This window comes from Curcuma longa, chromosome 11, assembly GCF_044706935.1.
Source record: "Curcuma longa cultivar G26 ecotype Majalengka, Jawa Barat chromosome 11, ITB_CL_G26_1.1, whole genome shotgun sequence".
Lineage (NCBI taxonomy): Eukaryota > Viridiplantae > Streptophyta > Magnoliopsida > Zingiberales > Zingiberaceae > Curcuma > Curcuma longa.
Window position 1 is genome coordinate 31,627,102 of NC_133871.1, and position 20,050 is coordinate 31,647,151.

Genomic DNA, 20,050 nt, shown 5'->3' on the forward strand with positions numbered 1-20,050 from the left:
TGATTCAAAGGCCATCCAAGTCAACCAGATTGTAATATATATATATATATATATATATATATATATATATATATATATTAAAAGACAGGAACTTCCATAAAATCAGTTTTTTATTTTCTAAAAAGATATGCAATAGAAGCTCTAATTCCTGAATCTTTTTATTAATGGAGATGGATTTCAAATTCAAGAGCCTTCCTGAGACCAGTTGCCACTTCTTCATCTTCTCTACAACGAACTAGTTGATTACCCAAATCCTTATTTCATGTGTTAATTCTTGTACATTAATTTATACTCGCATCTTTGTCACACAAATCGTAAAATTACCAGATATGATCTATATTGAGTCCTTAGTGCGTTGGATCATGGAAGCCAAAGCCTAACCCGGGAGGAGGAGGAGGCAGTGCTATGGAGGAGGAGGAGGAGGAGGAGGCGCCGCCTCCGACGAACGGAGGCCGGTTATTACGAGTGAAGGACTGCAGCTCGTGGACCTGTCTCTTGAGGAACTTGACGTAGCGGATGGCCTCGTCGAGCATGGAGGCGGTGTCCATCTTCGTGCCGCCGGGGACCAGGCGCTGCAGGATGCGGATCCGCTCGCTGATCCGCTCCCGTCTGAGTCGCGCCGCCACGCTCTGCGGGTCGTCGCTGATGCGCACGTTGCGGCGGCGAGGCTTCTTGATGCTGGCCGGGTCGATGTCCACCGGCTGCATCGCCGCGATCCGGTACATCATCTCCTTCACAGCACCCAAACTCTCTCCTCCTCCTCCTCCTCCTCCTCCTCCCCCTCGGCCCCTTCCTCATCCTCGTCGTCTTCCCGGCCGGACTCCATGGCGGCCCGTTGGTGCTCTGTCTCGAACGGGTGTGGATCGAGGGGCTGAAGGAATTCGGAGGCGGTGTCGAGAGGGAACTGATTCCCCATGCTCATCATTATCTCGAAATCCCATAAGCCGCTGCTGATGTTATCCATAAAGCAAAGGGAAAGGCGATGAGTATGGGCGAAGAGGAATTGGAAAGAGTGATGGGTAGCGAAGAGAGAGGAGAGAAATATATATATATCTATATATATATATACAGAAGACTGCACATATATTTATTGGCCCTTCTAAGTGAAGTCGAGCATTGGAGGTATACGGAGCAATCATCATTATTGTTTATTAAATATGAAATCAAACATCACTAATTTACCCAAAGTGTTACGTGTTTTTGTATAAATATCCATCAAAGTTTCATCTGTATGTTCATCACAACGTTAGCAGTAATCTCAGGAGTCTCCATTATGAAAACCCTAGCTAGCTCCACCTCAACGTCTGCCATCTCAACCTCGTCCGTGATAAGAGAAGGTTTATAGTAATTAACCTTCTTATAACGAAGTCTCATGCTCATCGAATTGAGTCTCAGGAAGCCATCGAATTAAGGCAAAAACAGCTGTGAATTCTTATTGTGAAAAGATTGCATGCTTTTGCATATCCCTAGAGACAGATCAACCTCTCTTTAGTTTATTTTGTCAATCAGTGTGACCTCATATTGAGGCATGCAAAGCATTCAAATTCAATTTATGTAGGTTTCCAGTTCCAGAAAAAGAAAAAGCAGACTTAGGTTTCTTTGAATCCAAAAGCCTAGTAGCGTGGAGAGGTGCTCCATTTGGCTAAAGATCATGTGATGCAAGTTGCAAAAGATAGATGTCTATATATAAATGTGAAATTCAACATGTTTTGGTTTAGATTTAGATTTCTCTGCAGATATCCAAGCCCACTGATGTACACACGCAAGAACATGCATGACAGTGTGAAAGTGAGTGTATTATTTCATCGGAGGTATGCCAATTATTTGATCACTGATGCATGTTTAACACTATTTTTAAGAGTTTAACCTTTAACTCCCTAATGAGCTGATTGGTGCAAGAAGGATGATGACACCTTCTAACGATGAAATTTAATCTGGTATTTCATGATCATGCATGCATTCATGTTAAGTATTCTTGTAGTTAATCCTTATTATATAGCTATTAATTGATTTTAAATGCGTTGTACATATTGATTGATCAGTATGCACAGGAGATTATTGAATATTATGATATTCAAATTCAATGGAAAAAGTCATACATCAAATGAATAGGCACAGACAAATTCACTTCGCATGCCATCAAAACTTCATTAAAAGCATCTTGGCAAATTGGTACGAGGATACAATTATAATCTTATAATTTACATTATCATTCTGCCAAATTAAATCTGATCGGCCCTGCAAAAATCATAATCTTTTTTTATGAGAAAAAGAAAAATGCATGCAACCTGTATATAAAACTCACTATTTTTTCATTGGGGGAAATATATTGTTGGGAAAAAATGAATGGAAAAAGGAGAGGTGGATGAAGGAGGAGATACCATTGTTAATGCTACTTTAGTCTCACATTGAAAATTTTAAGACAATATGATTGATTTATAATTTTCCGCAGAAGAAGCTCTCTCACATGCATGTAATCAATATTGGGGGATACAAATTTAGAGTCTGGATTGCATTGAACCTTGTTGATTAGGATGCGAGCACGATTTGTACATGTTGAATATCAGACCAATCAAGATAAAGTTTTCTCAAGTGAATCAATCAATGTTTTACCAATTGAATTTTCATTTTTACTATTTGTTCAAGAGTGTAACGGAAGATTAATAAGGTGATTAATTGTAAATCCGTAATTGCCTGGGTGAGAGAGAGGAGCGAAATCTATAGCAAAAGAAGAAGATAATCTACTTGTGTTCCCCCTCGCTCTCTTTGTTGTGCATCTTTTGCTCAATAGAATATGTAGTAACTCTTAATTCACCACAACCACTAGTGTTTGGTGTGAATTGCTATTTGTCATTTTATCTTGGGAAACATACAACCTGATCAGACAACTTCGAAGCATAGGCGGAGATGAAACGAATCTGTTTTAAGAAAACTGCGTTGAACGCACACCTTGGCTTCTTAGTTTCTAAATACACGGAAACTCACTCAGGAGTACTTTCTTGAGCACCTGAACTCCACGTCCGAGCACTTGGTACTTGGGCAATACTTCGACAGTCGAGCGATTTCTCTCCCGACTCAGCACTCGGGCAAAGCGATCATTTGACATCTCCTCCCGAGCACCTGGATTCTAGCTACAGCTTAGTGATCTTAGCTCTTAGTCGACTCAACACACAAAATACTCTGTTGACTCATCGTCCTTTGGCAGTCAAACAACTTGTCTCTCGACGTGGGAGAACTTGACTGACTTGGATGAGCTTAATACTCAACTACTCGGCATTCTGCTTCCCACTCGAACTCAAGAAGCACTTAGGAGCAACTCAACAATTACTATTTTGACTCGAGAAGCACTCAGAACAGTTCAGTCAAATCAACCCCGCTAGTAGCTTGAAATTATCTGCTTAGGCCTTCCTACAAATAAGTTGAAGTTGAATTTCAATTTCAATTCAGTATTTTCCCTTATAATCTCCAGTAACAAAATTGCCCAAACGTATACCAGATGAAATGATATCTCATTCGTTACACACACGGATAGTTATTCAATTCTACAGAAAGCGGGTAGATCGTCTGTTGATCAAGAGAAAGGCAGGTTCATGTACTGACTCAGTTAAAGAAAAAAAATCTTAAAGAGTTTTACAGTAATTAAAATAGGAGACCCCCCTCATCGATCAGAGTTCTTACTACGCATTGTTGGCGCAATCAACCTCAGGTCAATATTGACCAAGTTGACTAAGTTCTGTTTGACTCGAGTTAGATTTTGATGTTTGGTCAATATGTTGATAAGATGTCAAGTAAGTCTAGGTTGACTGAATACTTGATGGTGAGAAGTCCAAGTGGGTCATGGAGGATCAGACACTTGGCACGAGATGGTGTCCAAGTGGGTCATGGAGGACCAGACACTTGGCACGAGATGGAAAGTCCAATATGGAAGTTGGCAAGAGGAAAGTCCAAGTGGGTCAAGGTTGACCGGACACTTGGTGAGCGAAAGTCCTTAGTAAGACAAATGGAGGAAAGTCCTTGCGGGTGAGAAGATCAGACGTAAGGCAAAAGGGAAGTCCAAGAGGGTCGAGGAGCGAGCTCTTGGCATAGGAAAGTCCTTACAAGGGTAAGGCAAATGGAGGAAAGTCCTTGCGGGTGAGAAGACCGGACGTGAGGCAAAAGGGAAGTCCAAGAGGCGAGCTCTTGGCATGGAAAAGGCCTTACAAGGGTAAAACAAATGGAGGAAAGTCCTTGCGGGTGAGAAGACCGGACGTAAGGCAAAAGGGAAGTCCAAGAGGGTCGAGGAGCGAGCTCTTGGCATGGAAAAGTCCTTACAATGGTAAGGCAAATGGAGGAAAGTCCTTGCGGGTGAGAAGACCGGACGTGAGGCAAAAGGGAAGTCCAAGAGGTGAGCTCTTGACATGAGAAAGTCCTTACAGGGTAAGGCAAATGAAGATCAAGAAGATCGACGCGCGACCAAACTCTTGATCAAGCGAGGAAGTACAAGAGGCGAGCTCTTGGCATGAGAAAGTCCTTATAGGGTAAGGCAAATGAAGATCAAGAAGGTCGACGACCAAACACTTGATCAAGCGAGGAAAGAACTCGGTAAGATCTCATTTCAGCCACTATATTCTGAAGACAGTCGACTGATTTTGTAAGGTCAGTCGACTGGCACGCCTGGTACACTGTGTTAGCCGACTGAAACACACGACAGTCGAGTCGGATTCCTTGATCAGTCGACTAAGGTTGGAGATCAGTCGACTAAGGTTGTCTCAGAAGCAGGTAGAAGAGAATCGACTCGACTAGGATTTTACTTCAGTCGACTGTCGGCGAACAGAAGCTTAAACGCTTCGACTGATCATCCACATCAGTCGACTGAGATAAGATCAGTCGACTAATGGAAAAAGTTAGTCGACTGAAGTTTAAATTCCGACAAAAATCAGACGTGACTTCAGCAGTTCAGTAGCCGTTTTCTGAGTTTGACTAAATCAGTCAACTGGCATGGTAAAACCAGTCGACTGATGACATAAAAAATAAATCTGTTTAAATGGTGAAGAGCTACTCATGGAGGAAGAATTCAACATTGTTTATGCTCCAAGTGCTTGTGCTCTAGTGATCAACAAACCTGCTGGTAATCATCTACAAAGCTTGGAGCAACCTCTTGAAGAAGAAGCATTCTCATCATTTTTCTGTAACATCTTTACTCTTCTTCTTTCTTGCATTACTTGGTTGTTTGTATACAACTTGTAATCTGTTGTAAAAAGGTTTCTCCGCCTCCGGGGTTTGTCCGAGAAGGAGAAGAGATAGTGGAAGAGTGAGCTGAGTGAAGATCCTTGGATTAGTCGCCTCAAGGAGGCGGATACCAAGTAAATCCTCGCGTTAGCATTGTTGAGTTGAGAGGGTGTGTAGCGAGGATTTTTCATCGACGAAAGTTCAAGCTTGATCAAGTGAAGCTATTCAACTCCCCTTCTAGCTTACAAGGTTCTAACACGCATATGATTTTTTTTTCATAAAAGTTCCGGAGTGATAAAAAATTAATAAATTAGTCAAAATCAGGCAGGCATTATTCACTACCAAAATACAAATGATATATATATATATATATATATGTATATCTATATATATAGACATGGCTGCATGGTCCATAATCTAAGGGAGATGTGATCATGAACTTCTTTTCTCACGCTACTCCTTCTTGAGACTCTTTTACACGCTTAGTAATCCTCCATACAGATTGATATATTCTCTTCTTGAGTGGCTCGCTCCTCAAGAAATCTTAAAGTCAAAGTTTTTCGTCATGCACTTTGATCAATATAATATTCTTTCAATTGATAATCACATATTACTTAATTAAATATGAGATATTTATTTATCATTGCTGAGAGAGAAGTTTAAATATTATGAAAATTGAGAGGGTTTTTCGTATGTTGTGGTCATCAAATTTGTAGGTTTCTCTTGCTTTTTTTTTTATTTGGTGTGCGTGTGCTTGTTTTATTCTAGCTAGTGTTACGTTGAAGATGGAGATTCTAGCTAATTTGAATCATAGTGGGTGAACTATTCAACACAGGGACAAAATTATTTGAAGATGAAATGGACTTGAATAGTAAAGGCAAAAACAACCAATAACATTGGACTATACCTTATGAATTAATAATATATTGGAAAATTGGTCTTGAACCAATAGAATTCAGAAAATAATTTAAGTGGATTTGTAAATTTAAAAATTGGTAGACAAATTAAAATCCACATTTTCAGTAGATAAGTGAAAATTTTAAAATTAAAGTTATAAGACATAAATATTGTCCCATGCACGTCGAAAAGGAAAGGACATTAAACCTTCCTTATATTATATTTTGTGTTATTAAAATTTAATTGGTTCAACTCAAACTGTTCGTGGATCCTATGAAGGATCGAGCATCATACTCACATCGGACCATTTAGGGCACACTTTAAATTTCATATAAGGCTAGATTCAAATGGGCTTGGCGTAGATCGGAGAGAGATAAGTCTGATTGAGCCAAATGCCATTAACAATATCTATTTTAGGAGATGATTATATCCAAGCTACGCATTGGATGTTAGCATTTATTAATTATTTCATTTCTAATTATATAATCCTTTTCGTGGACAGTCTCCTAGTTGGTAGAGAAGCAAGATGATGATTTTAAGAAGGTGACAAATAAAGTTATTGTAACAATTGTTACAAGAAAGAAGAAAATTGTAAATTTTTAGTTAAGTGAGAATATACTATTTAAATAGAGCAAGGACAATAATTAAAGAACCTTATATCATAGAGCATAGGACAACCCTTAAAAAGATCCGTCCTTGACTACATCGAAATAAATTGATTAAAAAGAAGTTAGAGGCTTAGGAAAACATCTAAGATAGTTGAGACCGAGCGGGAGTCTTAGAGAAAAATATTGCGACTTTTTAGCTTAGTATTTGAATTCATCTTTAACTGGTGTTACCAAAATCATCAGGATAGGAGATGACTTAGAAGTGGTAGTGTTCTAATTAAAGTGTCGACCAAGGTTCAAAGTATTAAATAATGTCATCAACACAATCATATTCTTAATTTTTTTTCTTAGAGAAACAACAACGCAATTGGAGGGCAAGTTAATTTCCTCTTTCTAATCAAGGAAGAATTTGATTTCACAAGGCATACCGCTAAAATCTAACTCTTGGAGTTCTAAGAATGGATCATATGCTAGGTATACAATATATATCTATAGACACAAACTTGGCTTGGCTAAAGCAAATTCATGGACATGGCCGGCCGGATCTAGATGTCTTTAGCATATGCGATGGTGAAGGAATTGAAAGTAGGAGTTCTCTATAGGTCTACTATATTGGGATACAATCAAATAGGTCTACTATATTGGGATACAATCAAAGTCTTACATTGGAAATACATGAAAAATATCATGAGTTTATATGATGGAAGATATCTCTATTGATATGAGGCCTTTTGGATTGAGTCCAAAAATAAAACCATAAGGGCTTAGGTCCAAAGTGGATAATATTATACCATTGTGGAGATATTCTGATGCCATTAGTACTAACAATTGATATCAGAGCTAGGCTCTATGTAGAGCCATGTGGGGACCCTCAGGAAAAATAAAAGAGGTAGGGGAGGCTCGGACCCGGACCATGAGGATAATGGTAGGGGAGGTTCGGACCCGGACCATGAGGATAATGGTAGGGGGCTCCCAGTATATGATGGAAGATATCTCTGTTGATATGGAAAATACTAACATACTAATCTTATAACCCTAAACCCAATTAATCCTGAAAGTAAATATCTTTTGACAAGATCATGGACGTTGCTTAAGAAGTTAACTCAATGTTGATCCACGTTAGCCCAGCATGGAGTTAGTTGCCTTCATTGCATGGGTACCTATGCCATATTACCTTCTACTAAGTTGTTTACAAACCTTTATATATAATTAATTTTTTTTAAAAAAATATATTAATTCATTAATCACGTTTCATGCATGTATATGATTCTTCGTACCGTAACAATTCGGCGATTTACCAAAGGGTGCACGATAGATTTTGAAAATTTCTAAATCATGCATCATATTTTTAGAATGATCAAAGGGCGCACTTTATAGTGGACTTCCCGTTGTACTGCTTTTGCCTTTTCACACGCCGGTCACATTTGAAATGTTTAAATTTTAAAATAATTTTGGTTGTTCGAATGCATACAACCTCAACATTTCTCTCCGCGCACGCCAACCTAATATCTTTTCTATTAAGTCAGTGAAGGTAAAAATCCGACATTCTATTTTCAATCGGCGAGATCCTCCCACATCGAAAACGTTTGCAAGTGTTTTCTTGTGGTCTTCTCAAGCGCCGACAACTCACTTAGAATTTTTGAAGAAAGTCACGTACTGATCTGGTTTGACTCTCTGTATTCGAGTTTATGATTTTATTTGCCGTCTATACTCTTGTTTCAGAATAGTGCAAAATAGTGTAGTAAGTGTCGGGAGACCAGCACTACCACGACAAGGCCCTACGTGAGCCTTGCCTCCCTAAGACCAAGATCACATTCTAGCTGAAAGTTAATATAATAGTGGAGCACTTCCGGAAAGCTTGATATAGGCAATGGTGGACATTGTTAGATTCCTTGTAGGCTCAAAAACTCACAGGACATGAAATGGATGATGCCATCAGACTTGCATAGGTTGATCAGTAGGTTTTTACTAAAACCCACGGATGAACCTATGATATTTGGATTTCTGTAACCTTGGAACCATTAGGAAGGATTGAGCAAGAAGATGGTGTCAAACTTTGATTCTAAATAACTAACAACATGGACATGGTGTCGAAAAATCAGCACTACCACATACCACGTTGTTCATTATTCAAAAAGTTAATATAACCGTGGAGCATCTCCGGAGAATCTGAAATAAGGAATGGATGACACTATATTGCTGGTGTTGTTTGATAAGATCTTTCCCACACAGCGATGAACAATATAAACACCATTTGTGTATATTGTATTTTTACATATTACAAATCAATTTTACAAACGATAGCAAATACTATACATATATCACTAAATCTTTATATGTCTTCTATAATATTCAGTCTTGATTTAAATGTTTCCTTCAACGTTAATGTTCTTCAACGTCGTTGTCCTCCGACACCGTCTCTTCAACGCCTTACAACAATACTCCCACTTTTACTTATTCTTTTGCAATTTCATCGAACTTCACGTTTGTGATGACATTGCATTTATATTAGTAAGAAGAGATATGATAAGTATAAAGCTCAATGTCACACAGCCGAGAGAGAGAGAGAGAGAGAGAGTGAGACATGATCACGTTTAGGCCATTTGAATCATAAAATTTACTTTCAAATAAGATTGTGGCTTAGATGTATTAAAAATCTATATGTGAAAAGACAGGAGGAATAAAACAAAAAATTAATTCATCATAAAATCATTCTCACATTTTGACATATGATTTAAAAAATTTTGAAACCTAAGTACACCTTTTTTAATTAATTCTCATAATTTTTCTTCCGTAAAAGATGGAATCTATCATCCCAATAACTTCACACAATCAATCTCACGACCATTTATAAAAAAATAAATCAAAAAATTATAATTAATCATGATAAAAAAATATTATCTTAACTTTATTAAAATTTAAATTTTTATCCTCTTTTTATGAATACACTCCATAAATGCCCGTAATTTCTCAGTCTAGCAAATTGCATCGAGGAATAGAAAATGCTATTAACAAAAGAGATAATTAACGAAAAAGGCTGCCTCGCCTGGTCCACTTTTACCATCCTTGTCATGAATTCACCGTGCAGAATTGATGGCACAACAAGTTCCAAGGCGGACCGGACAGAAACCCACCGACCCCATTCACTTTAATGTTTCATCGCATGAACTGAAAAGGATGGACGCAGCACTGAAGTTCTGCTCGCCAAAAGTACAAAAACAAAAAAAAGTACGTAACAGGATGCCTGGTACTCTACTCCACTGTACAGTAGTGTCATGTACTGCAAACAATTCAGTAACGGACTCCAAAATATCTTTGAATCCTTTTGATTAATTTTTGTTCAAAATTATATGATCTTAAATGATATATATATGTTCTTGGATAAGAGAAGTTCCTGGTGGCGTGTGAAGGCAGGGCACGTAAATGGCCTCCCCGACGCGTGCACAGAACTGACGGTGGAAGGAAGGCAGACATTTCAGGAACCGGGGACGTAACTGTCTTCCAAGTGCAAAAGCCAAGCGGTGCCATGCCTTAAAAGATAAGGCACCCTTTGCCTTTGTAATGATGAGCAACAAGGAAATTCAGTCGAAACTTAGATTGATATTTTATTAATTTATTTTAAAATGGATTGACCTATCCGAGCCTGTGACTCGTGTACAGATTGGCCCACGGTGCGGTAAACTTGTATTGGTCCACGGGTTAAGAAGTTATTTTCTTCTAATATTTAAAATAAAAGTGAAAATTTTAATGGATTTGTGAGCTTTTAACCCACCTAGTCCGCAATCAAATTTAAAATTTTTAAAATTTTCTATATATAATTTTTATTTTTTAGTGGACTCATAGGCAACCAAATCCGCAACCCCAAATGTGGGTTGATCCGTCTAACCTGCAATCCATCTTAAGTTGGATTGGGTGTGAGATTTCCTAACTCACCAAAATGGTGGCCTAACCCATCTCCCTCTCCCTCATATGATGAATTTTTGATGGATTGGTTTACTTTGGCATGAATTGACATGTTTAACCGTACTAGGCCCAAACACACTTTCATGGGTCAAGTTTGATGGATTGACCATGGTTTGAGAAATTTTTCTTTCTAAAATTTAAAACAAAAGTAAAAATTTTAATTGATTGGTTTAACCCACCTAATCCGCAACTAAATTTAAAATTTTCAATATGTTATATATATATATATATATATATAATTTTTTGATGGACTTGTGGGCTTAATCCACTAAATTCAAAATCAAAACGTAAAAATTTTAACCATATATATATATATATATATATATAGAGAGACCTATGGATTGACCCATCTATGGATTTTTGATGAATTGATCCGTTGACATGATTGATCACACCAGGCCCAAACACACTCTCTCTCTAATTATAAAACAAATGCGTATTATTATAAATAAGAGCCCATCTTTCTAGGAAAAGCCCATTAAAGAGGGCCAATATTTTAAAAGCCCAAACCAATAGCAATGTGCCGCCCATCAGCAGGCTTGCACTCTCCTGCAGGCCCTCCCCTACGTAGCATCATCTTGGGTTATAAATCAGTCGAGCTGGGTATGATGTTCAAATTTATTCAATAAGATAACAATAAATTTGTTTGATGAATTTTTTTTAAAAATTATTTAATAATATAAATTTATTTATTTAGTATATGATAAAAATTTTATTTATAAATATTATTCATGAATATTTATAAATTGTATATACATATGTAATTTTATTTATTTAATAGATTTTATAAGTATTAAAGAAATATTAAAAAATGATTAAATAAATTTATTCATAAATATTTAATTTATTTACGATTCTAATTTCATGGTTGACTTGTTATTACCACCGTCAACTACTTACTTCAAACGGAGCGATCGAAAAGTCAAATCCGTACTTAATTTAAAGCTTGAACACTTTTTGCACAGTTATGGAGAATTATAAGGACCTTCAATAACGGACCAGTTATATTATTTCGAGACGCTACCTACGCTCTCATTTAATTCATAGAGAATCGTCAGCTGTCCATGTGCCTCGTCATTTAACAAAATGTACTTATCAGAAAGTGATTATTTGGTCCATTTTTTTATTATTTTTAAAAATTATCCAACAAACAGAAAACCATCAAAATAAAAAAAATAAAAATTAAATAATCAACCATACATTTATTTATGTGACGGAGAAGCTGCCACCTAAAAGGCTAAAACCCTCTATTTAAAAAAAATAAAAAATTAAAAATAAAAGAAAAAAACTGATAAATTGATTTTTGCTAATTTTAGAAGATTTGAAACATTTTCTAAAAGTAGGTAAACTTTTTGTGGCTGGAATGATCATAAAAGGCAGCCCGTCCTTCCCTTATCGGATTTTAATCAGCAGGCCACGACGCTTAAAGCTGTTACGGGGGCCCACAAGTCGGCGACAGCCAAGTGGGTCGGTCCGGGGCAGCCGCCGATCCCATGTGCGCTGTCCAGCACCACCGCCACGTGTCACCCGTCCACGGCTGGAGCACGATCCAGGGAATGCGCCCTCTCCTGTTCTCTGTATCTTGCCTTTTCCCACGTCGGCAGAAGGCTCATCGTCCCCGCTCCATCGAACGGTCGCGATCGATTCTTCTCGCGGCCAAGGGGGAGAATGAGAAGTGCTACTGTTGCGCCGGGCCCTCGGCCTCACCGGTGTCACCCCTGTCTCATAGCTGTCGTCGCCTTCTTCGCCCTCTTCTCTCTCCCTCCCTCCCTCCGTTGCTCAGTGCACTCTCTCCGGTTCTCTTCCGGTCTGTGATTCCCCCAGCCAGCGATCGGACACCAGAAAGGGGCGAGGATCGGATCGAGCAGCAATAGCGGCGAAATGCGGGGGTTATTGCGGTTTTATTTTCCGACCTTCACCCTAATTACTGCTTGAATTGGTTGTCGTTTGCGAGGGTTTTTTGGGTGTCTGAAATCTTCTTCCTGTACCTTGTTCTTGTTATGTTATACGGGAAAGGTCTCTTCTTTGGGGGTTGACGTTGTTTAACTGGCCTCTATATCCTGTTTTCCCGTTGTTTAGGTGTTTGGGGGAAAGAAGAAGATATCTTCTTATGACGGATCAAGTTGTGTTTGTTCCTTGTGATGCGCAATTTTCTTTAAACGGGACTGATAGATTTGTTATCATATTTTTAATCGTTGTATTTTAACTGACTTTTGGTGCTCGATTTCGCGTCTATCTTTTCCTAAACTTCAACTTATGCAGGAGTACATATCTTATTTTAGAAAAGATTTGGTATTTACTTCCACTTATCATTTGTTTGCTTGCAGGACATCAATGGCTGCCGATATGGTAAATTCGGCAACAAGTGAGAAATTAAAAGAGATGGATTGGGCCAAGAATATCGAGATTTGTGAACTTATTACACACGATCCAGAGTACCATATTTACTTATGTTGTTGTGCTTGTCATTTATAACTCTCCAATTGCCTTTGTAGAACTATCTATATTACGTGGTTGAAGTTAGTTTCTCACTGTGATAGCTATACTAATATGAAGTTGTAAAAGCTAAATTTCTCATGTAGTTTTTCCATTTTGTGGATATGTTTCCTCTGTCCATTACGCTTTCAATCTTAAAGCACCATTCTCTTGTAGTTATGACCACAATTGGTTGCTTTTACAGGCAATTGAAATATGCCATCAAGTCAATAAAAAAACGGTTAAAGACTAAAAATGTTAATTCACAATATTTCTCTGTTATGGTAAGTCCCCTTTTATATTCTTTTTTGAAATTTGATTTCCTTCAAATATTACTTCATAAAAATGGATTATATGCCCCCTTTATAAAAATCGACAATAGATTTGCTTTCTTCTCTTTAACAAGATGGATTATATGTCTATTTTACTTGATTGCTATGCAGTTGCTGGAAATGGTAATGAATAACTGCGGAGAGCAAGTTCATAAACAAGTGATTGATAATGAACTTCTGCCAATTCTAGTAAAGATTGTGAAGAAAAAGGTTATTTCTTAATATTTTGGCTTTGCATCTATCTTCTATCAAATGCTGATAAATTATTTTGTCATTTTTAAACAAACAAATAACTATTGGTTATTTTGGTTCCAGATGGACTTGCCTGTTCGAGAAAGAATATTTCTTCTTCTTGATGCCACTCAAACAGCCCTTGGCGGAGCCTCTGGAAAATACCCACAGTACTATGCTGCATACTATGATCTGGTGGTAAGTAATGAAAGCTCGAACCTTACCCATTTGCAAGTGATTCACGTCAAGAAATCCTAACTCTTTTACCTAGTGATTTTATTCAAAGATGCTAGTGTGATTTTGTACTTTTGTCCAAATCAGTCCTATATTATTTCATTCTGTGATTAGACATTCTTTCTCGGTGAGATGTCAAATTTGAATGAAGGTTAAAGGTTTAGTGGTCTGCTGCTAATTATACTTGGGAAGCAAAATAGTAAGAAAACCTGCACTTTTTTACATGATTTAACTTATATATGCACTAAAAACAAAATTTACTACAACTATTTATTTAATTACATTTTCCAACCTCACAATAGATGAAATAAGACAAAGTTCCAACAAAATGTGTTTTACAGGACAAGACAGCAGCACGGGCTATAATTGGATATATTTGTCCCTTTTATGTCTCATTACTTTTTTTTAATCTTGTGTGCCTACTTATTTTGATTAATCCAGCTATCTTGTTCAGAATGATTGTTTAGATGAAGCATTACTGAAATTTAGTTTTTCTTACTCAACAAGTCTTCTGGAGTACAATTTTCCCACCAGCCTCATGTTGCTATATCTCAAGAACCTTATCCAGAAAAGCAAACAAAAAATATTCATTCTCAAGAACCCCAGTTTCAGAAACACAGAAATATCGACAACCAGCTAGCCACTCAGTCCATACCTGACTCTAGGTACAGTGAGCTGGTAATTTTTCTTTGGTTAATTTAGCTTATTGTGTCATTATCAGATGGAGACAGAAACCATTTTTTTTTATGTGCATGGGTTAAAGTGAATGGCTGGAAATTTGTTTTAAGCTTTATTCCATCAAGTTTAGAAGTTTCCACATGATGCTACGTCAATGTTTATATAGAGCCACATCTATTTCTATTACACTGGCACCTTATGTGCTGTATCCAATGTATTGCTTGTGTGATATTCTTTAAAAGTAGAAAGCTGCAAATGATGAATGGAAATCTTAAGTTTGAGAACAAATAACTGTGATGTTCATGGTTGGGACTTGGGAAGCATGTAGTTTAAATATAATTTGAAGTGAGGATGCATCAACTTTTTCACAGCATGAAGCTTACACATTTATTTTGTCAAGCACTTCATACTATATTGGAGTTTGAAAATGTTCACCCTATATGAAGCACTGTTTTTCTTGGAATATCAGTCGCCATTATTCTTAATCTTCCAACAAAGGCTTATGATATTAAACTGATTCTTATTTCTTCTTTTGCTTGCTTGTTTTCTCAGCACAATACATAAAGCTTCTAGCGTCTTGGAAGTCTTACGTGATGTGTTGAATGCTCTAGATCCCAAGCTTCCGCAGGTATCATTTATATTAACTTGCTTTCCTTGTGCATCTCTTATATACTATTGCATGATTTTCTTAACTAAACATGTAAGTGATTTAAGTTGGCATATTACTTTGAAGTCACTGGTATTCGTCTCTCAAGAAGTTTGACATTTTCAATCATGACTTAACCACTAAATTAAGATTTAAGAAATTAGTAGTCTAGATTACAATGAGTCACATCATGATTATTGCTCCATAGGAAATGAAGGAAAATTTTGCATTCCCGAATTTAAACTGTATGTTCACATAAAAACTTATACTCTATGTGCAGGGTGTGTCCGATGAATTTGTATTGGATCTAGTGGAACAATGCTCATTTCAGAAACAGCGAATCATGCAGCTAGTGATGACCTCACTGTAAGATTCCCATCCTTTTTATCTATTTGGATTAATGTTTTCCTTCTTTTTTTTTTTCTTTGGGCAAGGCTATTCTGTTTTCTTTTTCTGCACAGCATGTGACAAATAGTTTTGAAACTTTTTTTATGAAATGCAAAACACAGTGAAACAATCTGATTCCCTCTTTTGATTACTTCTCTTATTCTAATTTGTTTAGATTTTTCATATTCCTTTGTAAACAATATTTCATGTTGGATAGCTAGTTTTAGAGATTTTACCATAGTGGGGAAGACAAAGGGTGTTTACTTTATTGCTAAAACTAGGGAAAGAATATAGTGAGAATGATAAAGCAATTAAAATAAGATTAAAATTTATTTTTAGAAGTGCTCTACCTATAATTTAGCTTTGGATGTTGAAAATTATGGTAAGTTTGGGAATCATAAATGTGTTTGTAATGCTAAATCAAGTAAAGAAGCTTTATGCTGTGATTCCTATGATGGAAGATTGGAGGGAGGAAATTGCTTGGAGAAAGGCTTCCCAGGCACTGTTGACTGCTGTTTCATTGGGGCAAAAACAACGTGCCAGGGAATTATTACCACAACACATGCATGCATTACTTCTGCTCACATTGTGGGGAAGCAATGTTGTGCATGATTTTATTTCCAGGCAAAATCTGCATGAAAGATCATTTTTTTAAAAAATCTAAAAATAAATCACTTTTATTATGTTTTTAAACAATTAATTTTGAAAATGTAAATTTTCCTCCCTCTTTGTTTCCTTTAAAGGAATCACAAATAGGGAACATCTTGTCTTATTCTTGACTGCCAACCTTTTTGCCTACTTGTTTTCATCCTGTCCTTATTTCCCTTCCCTATAGAAAATTGGCCCTTAAAGTAAATGAAAATAGGTAAAGGAAAATATAGGATCAATTTATAAGTTGTTTAAGCTGAGAATTGAGATGCCTAATGATTGGATGAAACTATTTTAATTTCTGCTTATAAGAATATAGGTGACCCACACCATTAATCCTGGAAGGATTACGTAGTTGAGTTGTCCTATAAAACTTTTACAAAATGTGATCAAGAGAAGAATAAGTGGTGAAACAAAAATTTATAAAATATAGGATCAATTTATAAGTTGTTTAAGCTGAGAATTGAGATGCCTAATGATTGGATGAAACTATTTTAATATCTGCTTATAAGAATATAGGTGACCTACACCATTAATGCTGGAAGGATTACTTAGTTGAGTTGTCCTATACAACTTTTACAAAATGTGATCAAGACTTTTACAAAATGTGATCAAGGGAAGATAAGTGGTGAAACAAAAATTTATAAAATCAATTAAGTTTTGTGTTTTGGATCTAAAATAGATCTTATTTAATAACACAACTAATGGAGCAAGATGGGTTAAAGAAGAAAGATATGTCTAAGATTTTTGCTAACTTAGGAGTAAAGACCATAAATGGTTACTGCAGTGGATTTTAGATAATAAAAGAATACGCACTAATTATATTGATACATAGAGAACATGTAAAATTATATAATCTAGTGCTAAGGCTACTAAGCTTCTTTCTTTTTACAGTAGTACTAGATGAACTCACTAGTTATATTCCATATAAATCTCATTAGCATAAGTTATTTGCAAATGAAAAGGAATAATTAACTTGGATGGATAGGAAATCCTTTGCACGTCTCTGATTTAGATAGCTTGAATTTATTGAACAATAAAAATGGTATGAGTGAAGATATATTAGTAGGAGGAAAACTGGGTGGAGATTTATGCAACGAGATTCAAGCTAGAGAAATAGTTGAATTTCTCAACCAAGTGGAGACTTATGTCTCTTGGACTATTGCCATCATCAATAATTTGTTCTCCAACATCAAAGATTTAACTTAATACATGGTTCATACAAAGGTTAAACCAACAGTCATCTTATCATCTGACATATATTTCCTTTTGTAATAATAAAATGAATGCTCTTTTTTACAATCCGATGAACCCAGGTAATAATTTATAGTGTTTGTCATAGAGCTCTAGAGTTTCCTTTGCAAAAGAAATTACATGTTGCTACCTCAAATATAAGCTGGTGTTTTTGATACCTTCAGGGATGAAAATTTGGTTACTCAAGCCATTGAGTTGAATGAGCAGTTACATCAGGTATTAAGTCACCATGATAGACTTCTCTCAGTTAATGCTACAGCTACTCCAACTTGGGATGTCAATGGGGAAGGGGAGGAGGAAGAGGATGCAGAAAGCCTGTGGCGAAGGTAATGTTAATTAGCTTAATATTTTCTTTGTTGCATATGCTGAAAAGATTCAGAAGACAGTGGGCCATTTGAGAAGTCTGTTGTTGAATTGTCTGTCCCCATTTGAGTTGGGCCATTTGAGAGGTCCGTCCCCAATTTCAATTCTTTGGTAATTCATCGAATTGCCTGGACAACAAATAACTCCGAGTTATTTTAGATGTTCTTCCAGTATGTTAGAGCTTAGTTGGTCAAATCATCCTAGTCAATATCAGTTAACACATACAGTTTATATATCGTCCTGACAATGTCGAACCAAGATAGTCTTCTTGTTTTCCTTGTGCTTCACATTTTTATTCTGTTATATTCTTTTCCTGAAACTACAGAATAAAGAAAGGAAAAGCTTGCGCCGAGGATAGTTCAGATGACTCAGTACATGTTTTCAGATCTATTCCTAAGGAAAAGATGAGCCGACCAATCATCAGACCACTATGCATTGAATCATCTGACCCTGATGTTAAACTGTCCCCACCAAGCAGCCATTCAATTGGTTTAGGAAGCAAACATCATTCCACTACCTATTTACCACCACCGCCATCTCAACACAAAGAGAGAGAGAGCTTCTTTAATGACAAAACCATGGACAGCTCAGGTCTGGCAACTCATGTCAGGGATCTATCATTGCACAACCATGACGGTAATAGTTCTGGAAGTTGCAGCACTGATTCTAGTGAAAGGGATGTATATGTTTTTCGTGACTGACAACAATTAGAAGACTAACTATAAGCGCCCCTGATTCAATTGCTTTCCCTCTCGTCCATGCTGACCATTACATTCATTGTAGTTTATCTTCTCTTGTTTGGGGAGGTGAGTGTTGTATATAACATGGCAGGAAGAACAATGGTTATTTTAGCAGGTTACCATGTAATGCTGTGCATTTTTAGAGGGTTTTCTCGGGCATTGTTATTGTGTGTTAACTTAACCCAGACCTTGATGTCCAAATAGAATGTTGTGAACATGTTTCTTTGTAAATGACTGATTTTTGAGGTGACAGTTGATGCCTATTTTTTAATTGGTTGTTGTTAATTTGTGATTTGGTGGGAGACTGAAACAAGTATAATACAGACATTCCAGGTGCGTACTGTTTAATAATGATTATATTCATTAAGCTAAAAGCCAAGATAATCTGCTGAGGCATCATTCATAGAACTGATTCAAGAATTTGATATTTGAACATAACTGTATCAGATAATAGCCATATTTTTCATTGTAGATCCTTCATTTGAGTTGTGAGTTATGTTAGTCTTTTAGATTATGATAGTTGTTAGAAGTTGAAATATGTTTTCATCTAACAATGCAAAGTGTCCTTTACTTGGGCATTGTTGGCTAATCAACTTAAGCAGCATACTGGAAACGAATTTCCCATAAGGTCTTCACTGAAGAAAAAGGAAACCTGCAACAGAAAATGCTTTAAGACATCAACAAATATAGAATGCTTCACAAGATTTGTTGATGCGAAGCTCAAAATAATACAAGAAATAGAAAAAGAAACTATTAAGAGAATATATTAAATTGATAAAAGAAAATTTTAAAATCTTGTCGAATGTTTCCCGTGGTTTCTCTGAAGGGAAATAGGTAAACGCAAATATCCAATTTTTTGTTTAAAAATTATGTAAACACCAACAACACATAGAATGCTTCATATGATTTGTTGAATGCAAAGCTCTACTTTTTAAAGAATATCGATAAAAAAAAGTTAAAATCGTGTCGAATGTTTCCTCTGGTTTTGAAGAGAAGCAGCAAAAATAATTTATTTTTTTCCTTAAAAATTATGTAAGAAAAACGTGGTCGGCAGGATTCGAACCTGCGCGGGCAGAGCCCACATGATTTCTAGTCATGCCCGATAACCACTCCGGCACGACCACTTATTGTTAAACTGCGTTTCTATATTTTTAGTATTTTCTAATTTCTTAGCTCATGATTAATAAACCTAGATTACATGGCCCACGTGATGGGACAATAATATATCAAATATTCACAATTTAAATCTCAATTACGATGTATTATAAATTATTTTGTCGAACATTACTTATACTTTTGAATTTATATGGTTGTGCATGACTGCCACAAACGTGACATAGACTCCTTCCTTCTAGTTTATTCTTTTCTTATTTAGATTATTTCTTT

General features: G+C 36.5%; 2 protein-coding genes and 1 non-coding gene across 3 annotated transcripts; 1 reads left to right on the forward strand and 2 right to left on the reverse strand.

Moving 5' to 3' along the window:
- Positions 1-347: 347 nt before the first annotated feature.
- On the reverse strand, positions 348-964 carry LOC141836913 (transcription factor HEC3-like). The gene is made up of 2 exons (XM_074724383.1): positions 798-964; positions 348-753 (listed from the first exon to the last, which is right to left on the reverse strand). The coding sequence occupies exons 1-2, from the start codon at positions 962-964 to the stop codon at positions 348-350; spliced, it is 573 nt and encodes a 190-aa protein (XP_074580484.1).
- Positions 965-12,398: 11,434 nt separating this feature from the next.
- Positions 12,399-18,909, forward strand: LOC141840557 (TOM1-like protein 5). The gene is made up of 10 exons (XM_074728586.1): positions 12,399-12,574; positions 13,004-13,111; positions 13,357-13,435; positions 13,595-13,693; positions 13,799-13,912; positions 14,456-14,613; positions 15,179-15,254; positions 15,553-15,638; positions 17,726-17,887; positions 18,250-18,909. The coding sequence occupies exons 1-10, from the start codon at positions 12,558-12,560 to the stop codon at positions 18,623-18,625; spliced, it is 1,275 nt and encodes a 424-aa protein (XP_074584687.1). The 5' UTR covers positions 12,399-12,557; the 3' UTR covers positions 18,626-18,909.
- Positions 18,910-19,706: 797 nt separating this feature from the next.
- On the reverse strand, positions 19,707-19,788 carry TRNAS-AGA (transfer RNA serine (anticodon AGA)). The gene has a single exon. It is a non-coding gene; the product is annotated as a tRNA-Ser (tRNA).
- Between the last annotated feature and the right edge of the window lie 262 nt (positions 19,789-20,050).

Bases quoted from the DNA above. Each gene is read 5' to 3' on its own strand.
- LOC141836913 (XM_074724383.1), bottom strand. From the start codon at position 964: ATGGATAACATCAGCAGCGGCTTATGGGATTTCGAGATAATGATGAGC. The intron at 754-797 runs TGAGGAAGGGGC...AGGAGGAGGAGG, and splicing joins GGCCGGGAAGACGACGAGGA to AGAGAGTTTGGGTGCTGTGA.
- LOC141840557 (XM_074728586.1), top strand. The intron at 13,112-13,356 runs GTACCATATTTA...TTGCTTTTACAG, and splicing joins CTTATTACACACGATCCAGA to GCAATTGAAATATGCCATCA. The intron at 13,913-14,455 runs GTAAGTAATGAA...TTACTCAACAAG, and splicing joins CTGCATACTATGATCTGGTG to TCTTCTGGAGTACAATTTTC.